Source organism: Cervus canadensis, chromosome 6 (assembly GCF_019320065.1).
Source record: "Cervus canadensis isolate Bull #8, Minnesota chromosome 6, ASM1932006v1, whole genome shotgun sequence".
NCBI classification, from domain to species: Eukaryota; Metazoa; Chordata; class Mammalia; order Artiodactyla; family Cervidae; genus Cervus; species Cervus canadensis.
The window spans coordinates 78,609,339-78,626,536 of NC_057391.1; the positions used below are offsets into that span (position 1 = coordinate 78,609,339).

The 17,198-nt window shown below is 44.3% G+C and overlaps 1 protein-coding gene across 15 annotated transcripts in view; it reads left to right on the plus strand.

Moving 5' to 3' along the window:
• RGS6 (regulator of G protein signaling 6) overlaps positions 1–17,198 on the plus strand; it is a 589,904-nt gene that overhangs the window by 496,951 nt on the left and 75,755 nt on the right. For 13 of the 15 annotated variants that reach the window (XR_006270116.1, XM_043472448.1, XM_043472452.1 and 10 more), the window contains exons 7-12: positions 4,536–4,600; positions 8,536–8,612; positions 11,194–11,275; positions 12,847–12,921; positions 14,809–14,907; positions 16,025–16,086. Coding sequence is in view for 14 of the 15 variants with exons in the window: in XM_043472448.1 (XP_043328383.1) it covers positions 4,536–4,600; positions 8,536–8,612; positions 11,194–11,275; positions 12,847–12,921; positions 14,809–14,907; positions 16,025–16,086 (460 nt within the window). In the remaining variant the exon portion in view is untranslated. The remainder of the gene's footprint in view (positions 1–4,535; positions 4,601–8,535; positions 8,613–11,193; positions 11,276–12,846; positions 12,922–14,808; positions 14,908–16,024; positions 16,087–17,198) is intronic. The other 2 variants (XM_043472449.1, XM_043472451.1) reach the window with 1 other exon arrangement.

Here is a 17,198-nt window from a genome sequence, read left to right on the forward strand (position 1 = left end):
CTCCCACCTCACCACCATCCTGCCCCTCTAGGTCATCACAGAGCACCAGGTTAAGCTCCCCGTGCTATATAGCAGCCTCCCAGCAGTTATCACTTTTACATACGGTAGTGTGTACATGTCAGTGCTATTCTCTCAATTCATCCCATCCTCCCTGTCCTCCTTATTTTTCTTCTTGCCCATTCTATGCATTTGTGTCCCTTTACCCACCCTGAAAATAGGTTCATCCATACCATTTTTCTAGATTCCACATATATACATTGAGGCACTCAGATTTTTAAATGGGAGAATGAATGAGTCAGTGAATGAGTACACGGAATAGTGAATGTCATAGTGGAAAACTAGACCTCAATTCTAATTCCACCTCTACCACTAACTAGTCCATGAATAAAGCACTTCAGCTCTCTGAGCCTTTACTTTTCTATCTATTAGTGAGGGGTCTGTACTTAATGATTGCCAAGGTTACTTCCAATGCTAAAATTCCATTGTTCTAAAAAGTAATTAGAAGGTCTGGGGAAAATAGAGAAATAAGTGATTTGTATGTACCCTAGTTTAGGAGATTGAGGTATATTATGATGTCACTAGTAGAGAGACTAGACAGCATATTAAAAAGCAGAGACATTGCTTTGCTAACAAAGGTCTGTCTAGTCAAAGCTAGAAAGAAACTGAGCGCTAAAGAATTGATGCTTTTGAACCGTGGTGTTGGAAAAGACTCTTGAGAGTCCCTTGGACTGCAAGGAGAGCAAACCAGTCCATCCTAAAGGAGATCAATCCTGAATTATTTGTTGGCAGGACTGATGCTGAAGCTGAAACTCCACTAGTCTTGCCACTTGATGCAAAAAACTGACTCATTGGAAAAGACCCTGATGCTGGGAAAGATTGAAGGTGGAAGGAGAAGGGGATGACAGAGAATTAGATGGTTGGATGGCATCATGGACTCGATAGACGTGAGTTTGAGCAAGCTCCAGGAGTTGGTGATGGACAGGGAAGCCTGGCGTGCTGCAGTCCATGGGGTTGCAAAGAGTCAGACACGACTGAGTGACTGAACTGAACTGAGTAGAGACAGAAAGTTTGGAAGGGGAGTCAATTTTTAAGGACATTGAAATATGACAGGGTCAATGTTTTTTAAATGTTTAATTGCACATGTAGTATGTGAATCTATTGATTTTAAAATTTTTTTATTGCATTCTGTTTTTGTTCTGGTGGGATGCTGGTGAGCTTGAGATGGCAGTGGGTATCCAAGTGAGATACTGGCATGATGGGAAAAAAAATAAGTCTTTTTCCAATGAGAAATTACATATCCATAAAAAAAGCCAGTATCTGAGCTTAAAGCAAGTCCCCGGATGCCCTGTTAGAGGACTTGGCTGTTGTTGCCAATGGTCACTTGATGGGTTAGGTGTCAGAAGGAACACTGCTGAGACACTGGGGAAGTACACACAAGCCCCAGGGAATGTCCCCTCAACTGCTACTTGCTGCCTCCCCTGTGGTGGTGGACAGGCTGCCCAATGTGTGACATTAGCTGCGCGGGAAGGGGCCCACCAGCATGCCACCATGATCTCATGATCATCAGGAGAGGTACCTTTGCCTTCTGTGCATGGTACTTTACTTCTCAACTTAGCTGATCCATTTTGACCCAGATGGGCTGGAAATTTCTTGGGATGATCCTGCTTAAATAAAGACTAAATCTGGGTTAGATCTTCCAGAGTTTCTAATTTGACCAATACGAAATACTGTGAGGGACGTCCCTGGTGGTATAATGGATAAGAATCTGCCTGCCAATACAGGGGACACAGGTTCAATCCCTGGTCTGGGAAGATCCCACATGCCTTGGGGCACCAAAGCCCATGTGCCACAATTACTGAGCCCACGTGCTGTAGAACCCATGCTCCACAACAAGAGAAGCTACTGCAGTGAGAGGCCCACACACCTCAACCAGAGAGTAGCCCCCACTCACCAGAGAAAGCCCATGCGCTGCAACGAAGACCCAACGCAGACAAAAATAAACTTAAAAAAATAACACCATCCAAGGCAGTGTATTCAAAGTAGCTCCAGTAGCTATACTGCTTAAGGATCACTGAGACCAGGGCCAGGGGACATGCCAGGTTTCCTGCTACAAGTTGCCTCCAATTCATAGGCTGCCTAACTGGTGACCCAGGAGACCAAAGGAGGTACCTTGTAACGGAGCAGACACCCCTTATCTGACAGTGCAGAGCTGTAGCTGTTTGTTTCACTGGAAAAGTTGGTAAGGAGAGAATCATGAAGAAGTGATACATGCATACCGTAACCACTTCAAATGAATGGAGACTAGACCAAGGAATATTCATTCAAGAGCCTTGTGAGGTAGAACCAAAGATTCTCTTTGATTTTCAGTTCAGTTCAGTTCAGTCACTCAGTCGTGTCTGACTCTTTATGACCCCATGAATCGCAGCACGCCAGGCCTCCCTGTCCATCACCAACTCCTGGAGTTTACTCAAACTCCTGTCCATCGAGTTGGTGATGCCATCCAGCCATCTCATCCTCTGTCATCACCTTCTCCTCCTGCCCTCAATCTTTCCCAGCATCAGGGTCTTTTCCAATGAGTCAACTCCTTCGCTCTTTGATTTTAGGTCCCCAGTCCAAGGGACTCTCAAGAGTCTTCTCCATCACCACAGTTCAAAAGCATCAATTCTTCGGCGCTCAGCTTTCTTCACAGTCCAACTCTCTCTTTGATTTTAGGTCCCCATAATTTGAGTTTCTTTCTTAAATAAACCACACTTGAAATAAAGCACCCAGTTTTGACCTCCTTAAAGTGCATCAAGAATTTTAAAAGTACTTTTAAAGCAACTGTATGTTAAGCCATCTCATATTTTTACTTTTTCCATGTTTTTTTTTTTTTCAGTTCTCTCACTCATACCAAATTTATCAGCAATTGTCTTAGCTGACTCTCCTTTATCAAGTTGTCCCAAACCACTCAACTAGGTCTTCATAGAAACAACTGTGCTCTCTCTTTTCACATTAATTTCATCAGTGCATGTAATATTTAGTGAATGTATGTAATTAAAATAACTGGTATGCCTAACATAAGCAGATTCAAGGACAAACACAACTGACTCTCACTCGAAAACTCGAATAATGTGAGAAATGTGGGCATAAAGAGGAGACTGCTGCCAGAAGGCTCCAGCATATGGTAGTCTGCATCAGGAAAATTTTCAGACCACATGAGGAGGTTAGTTAACCCAGCAAGGAGTTGACTAGTGTTCCTGGTATAATCAGGTTGTCAAACAGCAGATCCGTCCTGGTCCTCTCTGACCTTCCCTCCTAGTCATCCTATTACTCATTCATACCATTTGTCTATTGTCTCCCCTGGGTCATTCTACTTGGCACTGGAGAGGGAAGGAGATGCTGAAGAAGCAGAGGCAGGAGAGGAAGTGATGAAGGCCATGTTGGAGGAAGAATATCCTGACAATTGTAGGCTGGTAGCCCTTCCTGAACTTGGGAAGAGACACCTAAATTGTCCTCCCTTTCCACTGTCCACTCACTTGACCTGGCAGGCCCCGGAGCTTGGTGCAGGGGTTCATGCTGAGTAGGACACAGCCTCTGCCCTAGAAGAGCCTTCAGCCTGGAACAGGGACAGCTGGTAAACTCACAAGTACTGCAAAGTTGAATTAGGTCCAGTGGTTGAGGATGGATAGATGCTATCAGGAACACCAAGCTGGGTCTTCAAAGATTGGTAGATGGTTTCCAGGTGGAGGGAAATAAGACGGAAGAGAAAGAGACCTCCAGGCAGTGGACACATACACAGAGAAGTGGAACCAAAAGGGTTTGGCAGCCTCACATGCCTGAATATCCATTGGAAGGACTGATGCTGCAGCTGAAGCGCTAATACTTTAGTCACCTAATGCAAAGAGCCAGCTCGTTGGAAACGACCCTGGTGCTGGGAAAGATTGAGTGCAGGAGGAGAAGAGGGCGACAAAGGATGAGATGGTTGGATGACATCACTGACGCAATGGACATGAGTTTGAGCAAACTCCGGGAGATAGTGAAGGACAGGGAAGCCCAGTGTGCTGCAGTCCATGGAGTTGCAAAGAGTCAGACATGACTGAGCGACAACAGCAACATGCCTGAATGAGGGAGGGAAGAGGTTGACAAGACAAGCAGAGACTAGATCTTGAAGAAACAAACATGCTGCCTTTAGAAGCCTGACCTTATGAGGTCTCTAAGGTGTCAGTGCAGGAAATTTAGGCAGGAAGGTAACATGGTCATATTTATGAAAGGTCGCACTGATGGAGGATGTTTGGGATGAAGCAGTGAGGAGGATGAAGGGAGGTTGTCAAGATTGGATGGTGGGAGTCCTCATCCGATCCTGACCTATAGAAAGATTCCTAGAGGTCCAATGGCATGGCATCCACAGAAAAACATATTCTTCACTGCACAGTGCCGGGCATATAGTGAGGGCTGGCTGGCTGACTAGCTGGATGAGTGAATGAACAAATGAGTGGGTGGATTATGATTCCACCATACTGCTAGTCTTACATGTGTTGTAATTTCTCTTCCTTCAGCCATCTACCTCTGTAAGAGGACAATGCAGAATAAAGCAAGGCTGGAACTGGCAGATTATGAAGCTGTAAGTATGATTATTTTCCAGGTACAGTGTAGGAGGAGAGTATAAACTACCTGCAGCTCTGACTCAGCTTGCATTTTCCCCTTTTTCATCCCCCAACTCCTTCAGACAGTGGAAAGGAAGTCTCTTCTATTTCCCTTTTTTTGTTCTCAGCTCTTCTTACCATCACAATATAATCATATCTTTATATAAAGGACTCTCAAATCTCAGCAATAAAAAAAAAAAAAACCTCAACTTAAAAATTGGCAAAGGACTAGAACAGACACTTCACCAAAGAGGACTTAAGTATGACAAAGAAGCATATGGAAAGATGTTCAACAGCCATTAGAGAAATACATGCTAAATCCATGATGAGATGCCACTACACATTAGAATGGCTAAAATTAAAAGTACTTATAGTTCAGGTGCTGGTAAGGATGTGGTAAGCAACTGGAATTCTCCTGTATTGCTGGTGGGAATGCAAAAGGGTATGGCCACTCTGGAAAATGGTTTGGCAGTTTCTCCTCAAGTTCAATGCACATGAACTATATACAACCAAGTAATCCCACTTTAACATAACTACATACATACCCCCAGAGAAATAAAAACTTATAGCCACACAAAAACCCATACACTAATGTCTATAGTAGCTTTATGTGTGATAACTCAAAGTTGAAAACAACCCAAATGCACTTTAACAGATGAGTGGTTAAATAAACTACTCTATAATCTTGGAACAGAATACTACTCTGCCGTGAAAAGGAATGAATTATTAATCCAACCACTTGGATGAGTATCAAAGACATTATGTTGAGTGAAAGAAGTCAGTCTCAAAAGATTGCAAACTGTGAGATTCAATTTATGTGAAAAAGCTGTCATGAGGGAAAACAGATCAGTGGCTGCCAGGATGCAGCTATAAAGAGATGGCATGAGGGAGTTTGGGGGGGTGGGGGGCGGTGATGGAACCATTCTGTATCCTGATTGTGGTGGTGGTTACCAAGCATATACATGTGTTAAAATTTAAATTACTATACACCAAAAGAAGAAGAACAAATTTACTATATGATCATTTTTTAGCTTAATATATGATAATTTTTAAAAATTGCATCTTCATACCCAATTCACCAGTACTTGGCAGTAGATGCAAAATCTTAGGAGCAAATCCAATCCAGAAGACAAGATGGATGTCAGATGGAGACATACACTCCGAACTTTCCTCCTCCTCCTCCTCCTTCTTTCACAAGATGTGATTGCTTGCAGAAACTGGAGACCCCACCACGCTCATATCCACTCCCATTTAATAGAGACAAGGCATAGTGACCTTGAAGAGTCACAGATAATGTTTTAAATACTTAAAATTTGGGATTGCAAACTCTTTCCCCCAAAACCAGAATTTGTACAGGTCACAGAAAACCTAGGATATTGGCCAGCTTTTCACAGGCCCTCCAGAGGAGGTGTCGTGGAGCCATGGAATGACTGAAGGGCTGACAGGCAGGAGAGGGGGCAACATCAGGGGCAGTGAAGACTCCTCACCCCTGGATACCAGCATGAACAGCACCTTCAGACTCACCCACCTCCCCATGTCCCTCCCACTCTCATGGCCTCAGTCTGCTAAAATGAGAGTGAGGCCCTGCTCACCAGACCTTGTCACTCGCGGGTACCTGCACCCAAGTCCACCCACCCAGCGAGCCACCACTCCCTTCTCTGCAGCCCAAGGGGAACGTGCCTGCCCTCAGAGAACAGGATGGGTGCATGGCCCTCCACTCTTTGGTCCCACTGGCGTCACAGGACCTGTGGACTGGCGGGGAGACAGTAGTGCAGGATGCAGAGCAGAAGTTCCCTGGGAGCCTTGGGCCCTGGCTAAAGCTGGCTTATCTGTGGGAGCCATGAAACATAAATGTGTTGGGACTTTATGATCTCCCCAAGCATCCCCAGCCTGGCAGTTCTATGGCTCTGAGCATCCTAGGCCCCCAGTCCCACCCCCCGCCATCTACCCTCGTGTGCCAGCAACCACCCCTCTTCCAGAGGACTGCTGGCTGGCTCTTTGGGCACCCAGCACCAAGTGCTTTAACTTGGACATGACTACATCCCTTCCCGAACACGATCTACAGAAACAACCCAGAGTGCAGAAGGACGTGGCCACTCCATCCTGTGTCTCCCCTCCCAGTAGTTCCCATGTTTTTAAAAAAGCTCCTAAATAGGAGCATGACAGCACCAGCTCCTAACATATTTTATTCTGTCTTCTGTTCTCTTGCCCTACAACATTCTGCTTTGGTATTGGTAAAGAATGTGGCATTAAGATGTTCTTTCACTTTGAAGTTCTGTCTAAAAGTGGTTAGAAACTAAAAAAAATTGTTGTTTTCACAATTAAGTAATTTTATTATTTTATTATGTATATTATATAATTTCATTATTTTTTTTTCCTGATGGCATAATATCTTTGTAAAAACAAAAATTCAAACAACAAAGAAAGCAGAGAGAGAAGCCTGCAGTCTTTTTTTCTGTACATACATTTTTTTTTTCCTAACAAACTTGGATCACACCATAAATATTATTGTGTAAGCTGCTTCTTTCTCCAGTCATATACTGTAAGGATGTTGAGACTCTTCCTATAGTAGTAATAATAATCTACAGTCTCATTTTTAATGGCTGTCTAGTATTCCATGGTATGACTCTATCATGATTTAGGTTACTGCTTCCAAGTTGACTGACATTCAGGCTTTACCAGCTTTGCTTCCTGTGAACAGTGAAAAAAACAAAAGTGGGGGGAAAAAGTGAAAGTTGCTCAGTTGCATCTGACTCTTTGTGACCCCATGGCTATACAGTCAGTCCATGGAATTCTCCAGGCCACAAAGCCAGAGTGGGTAGCCTTTCTCTTCTCCCAGGGAATCTTCCCAACCCAGGGATCAAACACAGGTCTCCCACACTGCAGGCGGATTCTTTACCAGCTGAGTCACAAGGGAAGCCCAAGAATACTGGAGTGGGTAGCCTACCCCTTCTCCAGTGGATCTTCCTAACCCAGGGAATGAACCAGGGTCTCCAGCATGGCAGGCAGATTCTTTACCAACTGAGCTATTGGGAAGGCCCCCTGTGAACAGTGGCAGAATCAAACGGTTGGTTTTTTGAAATGTTTACACAGCAAGTCTTGGTAATAACTGAGTTTACATGTGTTGGTCTTCAACCAAAGCTCCTTTTATATTAATAATCCACTAATGGGGGTAATCAATTAGTTTTGGCATGAGCTCTATGAAAACACACAGTATAATGTGGGCTCTTGCCTGGTGTTCCATCAGAATTAGGCGAGTCATTAGGGGACCTGTCAAACACCCTGCCCCCCGTGCTATGGTGCCACTCGGTTGCTCAACAGACTTTGAGAAAAGGCTTATTCCCTCTCCCTCTAAAGGTGACCCAGAATGCCTTTTCTCTCCCATGGTTTTTGGGTTTTTCTTTCATGAACATCACAAACCTGGGCACTCCCTTCTTTCCCACTTTTGAATCTGGACTTTCAAAGTCATTAATGCCAGGTCTTCTGGGTTCTCCTTTTTGGCCAGCTTCCCAGCACCACCCCCCCCAATTGCTAGAAGACAAATCTTGAGAAGTCCGTCTTGGTCTTGGAGTCAGTTGCAAAGACCCCTCTCATTCCTTCCCTAAATCCTGCGTGAACAATCACAATCCAGTCTCCCAGTCTTCAGTGGCCTCTGTAAATGCGGTGTGAGTCATGTTCCTGTAAAACACACAAGAAAAGAAGACTTAATGGATGTGTAAATGAATATTAATAGTTCTGCTCTCTACAGCAGGGTCTGGTGCAGTGTCAAACTGGGTTCATGTCCGGTGGATTTAAAGTAGGGCCCTGCTGGTTTTTTTGCAAGTAACCAAAATAGATGGCTGCCTTGTAATAAGTATCGATGTGCAAACTCACGATGGTTAATGCCTTCTTGTTGATTTTCATTTCTCTCTAGGAAAACTTAGCGAGACTCCAGAGGGCCTTTGCAAGGAAGTGGGAATTCATCTTTATGCAAGCAGAAGCACAAGTCAAGTAGGTGAACTTCACAGGGCCCCTTGCAAGGAGAAAAAGACTGTCTGGAATTTAGAGGTGGTATGAGAGTGGGGTTTCCTTCCTTGGCCAGCCATGGTTAGTCATTGTCTCTCTCATGACAACAACTGAGCAGAAATCAAAACAACTGAGCAGAAATCAAGGTCAGGATGGATAAGTTTCATTTCTGTCACCCATGACACCCTGAAATAATCTCCAAAGTGTGTGTTCCAGCAGGTAATGGGGTCCCTCCCAAATGTATAACTCTGGTTCTAAGAAGCTGTACCTAATTCCCAAGGAGATTTCCAAATCTTCTGTGCTCGGAAGCTGAAAAACACTAGACACACTTTACTTGTTGGTCTGGAAATTTCATCTTTCTTGGAAAACATACTGGAGTTTTAGGAAAGCCAACAAGTGGCCCCTCCTCCATCTCTCCTAAGGGGAAGGGTTCAGAACCAATAAAAAACAAGGCATAGAAGTCAGACATTTGGAGTCCAAGATGTCAGGTTGCTACCGAGAAAACTAGTTATGGGACATGATTTTGGATCTATGACCACAAATCATTGCCCTGGAATTACAGTTTCCCATCAAGGGCAGAACTGGGTATCTGTAGTACCACCACCCCCCGATCTGAGGGCAGAGTCAAGCCTTGTAAGTTTACTGCAGAAAACAGGTGTCCTGGGAACAGACTGACCCAGACAGGGCCCAGATGGACCAACCTCAGCTTGATTTCTTTTTTCAAATGTGCCAATAAGTTAAATCAAGAAGAGATGAAAGGAGGAGAAAGTCAGAGTGTTTTTTCCATATTCTTCCCTCCCAGGGAATGTAACAGAAATTCCTTTCTCTGTAAGGAATCAGAAGTGGGCAGTGAATGTCCCCCAGCCCAGAAACATGGTCATCAACCAGATCCTTTTGATTCTGGGAAATGGGTTTGCTCAGGTGGGGTTCTCTCTTGTCCTTTTTGGCAGCGGGCTGTAATTTAGCTGCAGATGGAAGAAATGGGACAGAGGAGGGGGTGGGGAAGGGATGCTGAACTGGGAGGAGGTGATTATCTTTTCTCTGGTCACCACTTGCACGTGAGCAGCCCCCATGAGTCTTCAAAGGGCCCCTCCCCATGCTCTGGGCAGTGTTGCAGCCCATCCCCAGGACTGTGCTCAGGCTGATGACCAGTCTGGCTGCAGCTGGAAATGACGTGAGGTCCTTGCGTCCAGTGAACTGTACCCCTCTTCCCCTCCCCCTGCAGCCTCTGCCCCCTACCCATGGCCACATGCCCGCCCCCCCACCTCAGTGCTCCCCACAGCCCCTGAGAAAGGAGAAAGCAGGAGGGTGGGTGAGGGGTGAGAAGGAGGAAGAATTGAGCCAGTGCGCTCAGGAGCCACTGGGAAGAGAAGAGAAGGTCTGATTTACACTTTCAGGACCACACAGCATCATCGCACGTTATAAAAGGAGGGGAAAATACCCCTTTGTATATATATGGTATTTCTCGATTCCCTATTTTGATTAACTCTGTGATTATATTAAATTCTGGGCTGTTTAAGTACACAGCAATTATCACAAAAATCACAGGGTTATTATGACTTTATTTTAGTCTAGTAAACTAAAGTACTCCCAAGAGAGCCAAGAACCTGGAGTTACACGGCAATTAATCGAAGTTACTTTCTACTCAGATAACATGGAGTAATGCAGTCTGTTTTTTAAGGCTCTTACCTATGCTTCTGATCACAACATGAAGAATCTGTCTTGCAATTTGTTCCTCCCCCAGCTGAGGCCAGTGATATTTGCCTTCTGGATCTTGTCATACACTAGGGCTATTACTTTGCTTTTAGAGAATCAGATGGTTTAAGTGACTTTTAAAACACATGAAAAGTGAAAAGTGTGTTCGTCACTCAGTCATATCCGACTCTTTGCAACCCCATGGACTGTAGCCCGCGCCAGGCTCCTCTGTCCTCAGAATTCTCCAGGCAAGAGTCCTGGGGTGGGTTGCCATTTCCTTCTCCAGGGGATCTTCCCGACCCAGGAATTAAACCCAGGTCTCCTGCATTGCAAGTAGATTCTTTACTGTCTAAGCCACCAGAGAAGTCCTATTTTAAAACACGTAACTGCAGCATTTTGAAGACATTTCTACTGATTCTGAAGCTAAAGGAAACTTTCAGATTTGAGGGTGAAAGATTACAAGCCTATGGTTATATTCCTTCTCATAACTTGAATATGCAGTGTACTTTGATAAGGTGGGGGAGGGGTGAGCGTGACAACAACTAATGCAATTCTTAATAATCCAAATCTTAATAATTCAAATGGACAACTGCATTCCTGAAGGCTGAATAGGCTCACCCTATTCATTATACCTAATCAGTAATTTTCAGTCTAGCTGAAAACAAGCTGTCTTACCATGTGTGGGCTTCCTGAGGTTTCCTTGCGGGAACTCTGCACCCACATCGTACAGTTCTGCAGAAAGCAGGAGCCACACAGGGGCCAAGAGCCCTGTGTACACTGAGCTCCTAAAAATGGAACCTAGAGCTGGCACGTGGGTCAGGAAGGAAAACAGAATAAAAAGCCTCTGATTTCCCTTTTCTCAATCTTTCAGAATTGATCGGAAAAAGGATAAGACAGAAAGGAAAATTCTGGATAGTCAAGAACGAGCCTTTTGGGATGTCCACAGGCCAGTGGTGAGAAAGCTCTGCTCGGGTCTCTCTTTTCCAATTTTCTCTCTTCCTTCACTTAGAAGAAAAGACCATCTTCAGCCACAAGGCGTCTCACTCTGAAGAAGGTTGCTCAGCTTTGTGAAAGTGGTTTTGCCATTCACTCAGATCATCTCAGTAGATCTTCCGGAATGTATATCAGTTCCACCTTTTAAAAATGATTCATTCACGAATATGGAATTGGAAATGGGGGAGCTGTGGGAATTCCACCCAGGGAACTTTGGGCCCCAAAGTTTACAGTCCTAAAACAAGCAGTTTCCATTTCTAATGTTATTCAATTCCAACTTCTGGAGTATTCTCTTTCAAATGCAACCGATTGATGTTACTCACAGTCACTGGTCATTGAAAGCACTGAATTAATGGATTCTGAGTCATTATCCTGGGAGAAATACAGGGTTAGATTCTTGCAAGCCTCGCATCACATTGTCATCAACCAATCAATAGAAAACCTTGTTTAAAGTGTGTCTCAGTTTAAAGCCACCTTATTTAATGTATATTGTTGATCACTGACTTCGAGCTCACAGCCAAGAGCATACAGCGCATGCGTGGATGGCACCTATCTAATACACCTCTTTTCTCCATAAAGCAAACCCCAGCCTTCCTGCACTTAGGAACACTAGACAGCCTGTCAGCACTGGGCTTTGGGGCCATGTTAAACAGCCAGATCACCAACAAAAAACACAAAAAGGTGTAAAACACGGTGCTCAGTACACCATGAAAAGGATGCTTGTTCACAGCAAGAGAGGAAACAAGAAGGCGCCTCACAGGAAACGTGCAGGTCGGGCAGCTCAGCATTTTTGCTGCTCTCCACATATGCACCAGTGACCACGAAGTCACCACGAGCATCAGCGTGGGAATTATAAGTAGATTTCAGCAAGTAGGCAGATCCACAAATACAAAATCCATGAATCATGAGATCTGATGCATTTCCAATTTCACATTATCAAAACAAATTTTGCATTTTCCTCATGAAATGAAACTAAAATGAATAAATTATGTCAGCCTTCCTCAAGTCTGATTAGAAGCAAAACCATAGCCTGCCAGACTCCTCTGCCCATGGAATTTTCCGGGCAAGAATACTGGAATGGGTTGCCATTTCTACTCCAGGGGATTTTCCCAATCCAAGGATCAAACCCACGTCTCTTGCATTTCCTGAATTGGCAGGCAGATTCTTTACCACTAGTGCCACCTGGGAAGTCCTTAGGTAGCTAGGTGTCTGAAATAACAAAGGCTCTAGTTGAAGCCATCCACTGCTTTGAAAAATTAGTTTACTCTTATAAACTGTACACTGTACTGTCTACATATCATCCTTAGATAATATGAGCTACGCTCTTTTATTTCATATGAGAACTCTGTGGAGGAACACATATTACAGATGGAAACACCTTTGTAAAAACAAATTGTCAATGGCAAAATGGAGGTAATCATGTATTTATTATGTGTAACAGGAAAGACAAAGACTGGTTCTGAGGGTGTCACTTGAGCCAACTTGGACAGTATGATTGTCTGTTAGTAATTTATATGATTTTTTTTCTCAGCCAGGCTGTGTGAACACAACAGAAATGGACATCAGAAAATGTCGACGTTTGAAGAACCCACAAAAGGTTAAAAAGGTTCGCTAGTTTAGCTGAGTTAAAATTCTTGATGGGAATTGCCCTTCCATTTTGAATACTGTTCAAACAACAATTTACTATTTGTAATTCTCCCGGTTTCATCCTTGGAAACCATTTCATTCATTCTACAATGTTTATGGAGTGGCAGGTGTGGGCCTGGCTGCAGAAATACAGTGGCAAGTCCTACAAGTGAAAGTGAAAGTCGCTCAGTCGTGTCTGACTCTGGGAGCCCATGGACTATACAGTCCATCGAATTCTCCAGGCCAGAATACTGGAGTGGGTAACCTTTCCCTTCTCCAGGGGATCTTCCCAACCCAGGGATCACACCCAGGTCTCCTGCATTGCAGGTGGATGTTTACCAGCTGAGCCACAAGGGAAGCCCAAGAATACTGGGGTGGGTAGCCTGTCCCTTCTCCAGCAGATCTTCCTGACCCAGAAATTGAACCAGGGTCTTTTGCACTGCAGGCGGATTCTTTACCAACTGAGCTATCAGGGAAGTCCCTAGTCCACAGCCTGGTAGGCATGAAGCAAGCCAGCAGGCGATGGTGGAAAGTTCAGGATGGTTCAGGAACACCAGAACGGGGCACCAGACCAGGGGCTTCCCAGGGGTTTCCATAGCAGGCTCAAGGGTACAGAGGTCCAAAGCATAAATAGTTCTTGACTCTGGAGAGGCAGTGGAGAGGAAAGGACGCATAAGGAACTGTAAGGAAGGAGATCCCACAGGGGCCGGCTTGATACTTTGACACAGGTGAAAGTCTTAGTAGAGTTAGATCTCCCCCAAGTCAAACCACCATCTCATCCAGCCATGAATGATCCTACGCTCATTTGTGTTTCACTGTACTAGAAGGGACAGTGATTCTCTCTCATCTATATATGACATGACATATGTATCAACTCCTTCATTTTACTTATATATTTTCTTCTTCATTGAGTTTTTGATACCCACTGTATTATCCTTTTTTAAAATCTTACATAAAAGAATCTTTGTTATTATCACTGCAATCAGGAAAGTATGCAAGTGTGTTGCTGTCATTTCACAATACTAGTGTAATGGAAGGCCAGAATAAGTATACGACAAATTCAACATCTTCATATTTTTACATTAGTCTTAAAAGGTCCTCATTTCATCTTTAAAGACCCCCTAATTCTAATATTCCAGAATTTCATGGAGCCCATGTGCGTCCCTATCTGAGCCTTCCATGATATTATAGATTTCAGCTATAAATTATATCCTTTGGAGTTATATTTCTTTCCCAGAACAAAGAGTATCTTTAATGTGTTTCTAACAAAAGGAACAGATTAAAAGTAGCCATACCTGTGGTTATGTGGGAAAACTGAGTCCAGAAAACTGGTCAGATGAAAAGGAAAAGATCTGAAACCCTCCCATCTCAAGTTTGTACCAGAGAGGCATAACCAATAGAAAACCTAGAGGGGGTCTCTTTGGGCATAATCTTTAGCTGTTCTTGAACCTACTTGTATCTCAGAATCACCTGGAGCATTTGATAAAAGTGCAGGCTCCCCAACTCCACCCACAAAGATTTTGGTTCGGTGAGTCTGGGGTAGAGTTCGGCAATGTGCATCTTTACCAAGTACCCAAGATTATTTTTTGCAGGTAGTCTATGGGCCATATTTGGAGAAGCACTGTTATGCAAGGAGACCATCAAAGAAAGGAAGGATTTTCTAGCAGTGATAACCCAAAGATGGGACCAGATGTCTCAGGAGCCAGAGTTCCCATCACTGGAGAAATCCAAGCAGAGGCCGATGACTTATTGTCAGGATGTCATAGAGGAGGGCAGAGGCATCAGATGAGTGCTCAGAGTAGCTGACCCTCTGGGCCTCCTTCAGCTCTTGAGGGCGCTTGATTCAATGTTCTTGTTTCTCCTCTAGTCAGTGTACGGTGTGACTGAAGAATCCCAGTCGCAAAGCCCAGTGCACATCCCCAGTCAGCCAATCAGGAAAACCACAAAAGAAGACATCCGGAAACAAGTGAGTGAATTGGTTGCTGCACTCTCAAAAGGAGACGTGGCCAGTTTGAAAACCTTTTGAATGTTCACAGGGAGCATTAAGTTCCTGGAAAGCACAGTGGAAGCAGCTGTGGGTGACTTGAACCTTCGAGCACCGTGTGTGAATAATTCATGGAGGCTCAAGAGGAGAACTTCTTCACAGAGTTGCTCCAGCATTTAGTAGGAAAGGACATAATGAGTTACCATAACACCATGGGCTAACTGCTGTAGTAAGGTTTTATACAAGATGCTATAGGAGCTGGGAGGGCGGGGTGGGGTGGGTAGGGGGCACTCATGTCACGGGGTCCTTAAAATTGTAATGCACTTCCAGAGTAAACCAGCTTAGGACCACCAGTTTCACTGCTCTGATTCAGAAGGAAAGCTGACAAATAGAGCAAGCCCTACTCCCAATGCCATTTCACCATTATTTGGTTCCATGTTATCATCCTCCTTGATGAGGAGTTAACTGGTCAACCCAAGTCAACAGACAGTGGCTGGCTAATTACATTACTCCTTTCCGGGAGTTCACTGGTAATAAAGTGACTTAAGGGACTACTTTTTACATTATGCTTTACTGGCTTCGAGGGGGCACCCAAAGGCATAAACTGTGAGGTGCCTGAACTTGACAAGTTTATTATTGTGTGGGGGAGGGGAAATAGCTTACAGAAAATAGCTACTCAATGATTCCAGGTAAGTACACCAAGCACATAGGTGTGATGTAGGTGTGAAAGTTGGGTAGGAGATCACTGGAGAATAGTCAAACCAAATAGTTAGGGTGTGTGGGTTACCTCCATGCTGCTGCTAAGCTTTGTAGAATATATACTATTTTTAAGTTAGCAATCACTTCTGGGAATCAAGCCTTAAGCCATAACACAGTACAGGAGAATATGTGATGTAGGCTAAACTGTAGAATGTATTTCTTGAGTGTGGTAAGAATTTCCAAAAGAGGTAAATAGTTGCTGGAGGTAAATAGAGGGCTGGAGAAGTCTGTCCAGAGGAGGTGTTTGACTGTTGGTAGAAATACAGGATTTGGGTTCCTGAGGTGAAAGGGTGAAAATATCCCAGCTTAGCCTTAACACTTCTGTTCTGTCTTTCCCCAGATAACATTTTTGAATGCACAGATTGACAGACATTGTTTAAAAATGTCCAAAGTGGCTGAAAGGTATGTTTCCCTTTAATGTTGTTATTTTTCTCTAATTCAACAAAGAAGAAATGTTCCAGGGTTATGGCTGACGAGTGTGTATCAGGAGGCAGACCACAGTCATTTCTTAAACTGATGGGTGAAAAAAACCACAGGCTTGTTGGAGTACAGCTAAGATAACAGACCTCCCTTGAGTGATGTCAAGAAATGTTCTGTTGCTAAAGCTTTTCAGGAGGGTGGCTGAGAGACTTTGTCAATCAAGGAAGAACGACCTTAAAAGCTACATAATGCACATTTACCTTCAGCCTCTTGATTAATTCAAATGGAATTGCTCCCTTTTCAGCTGTAAAACGCCCAGATTAACTTTATAGGGGGAAAGAATTATGTGTGCCCTTTGAGGTGCTGGCTGCGCAAACAGGGGGGACTGGACCATCAGGAGGCGTTCCATCTCCACACACCATCAACCTCCCAACTGCATCGAATCAGCTGTAAAGAAAATATTTGGCACCTGCAGCCTGGCTTCCGCAGGAGCCTTACTGCTACAGTCTGCACCAGGAGTTGGTTCCACTCTGTTAACTCATGGGAGACTTGGTTTTGTCAACGAAACAGTCTTTTTTTGAGCTTTTTTAAAGAGGGGAGAGCACCTGGGGAGTCTATATGGAATAAATCTGAGCAGGTAACCCCGAACCAGAGGTTTATTCATCCATATGCTACTGTTAAAGTGGCAACCAATATCTGAAGGCTCAAGGGCTTAAGTTGTGTCTTAGTGTTTATTGGTCATCACAGTAAGGTGGGTCCTTTAAGTCCGCCTGACATGGAGGGCTGGCTGTGTGTTCAACCTGTAAGCCTTTCCCTGCTGGCCCCTGGGTTCATCCACATCTTCTTTCTAGATAAATAACGCAAATCGAGCCAAAGGAAACTCCACACACAAACGCCAAACTGGGATGCACACTTTGCCCTTAGGTGGCCAAGGACATCCGTGGATACGGGCTCATCTCTTTGCTGGCATCTCGTATCTATTCCGGGACTTCTCAGGAGTGTCACAATTGACATTCTGGGCCAAATACTTGGTGGCAGGAAGCTGTCCTGTACATGATGTTTTGCAGCATCCTTGACCTCTACCCACATATGCA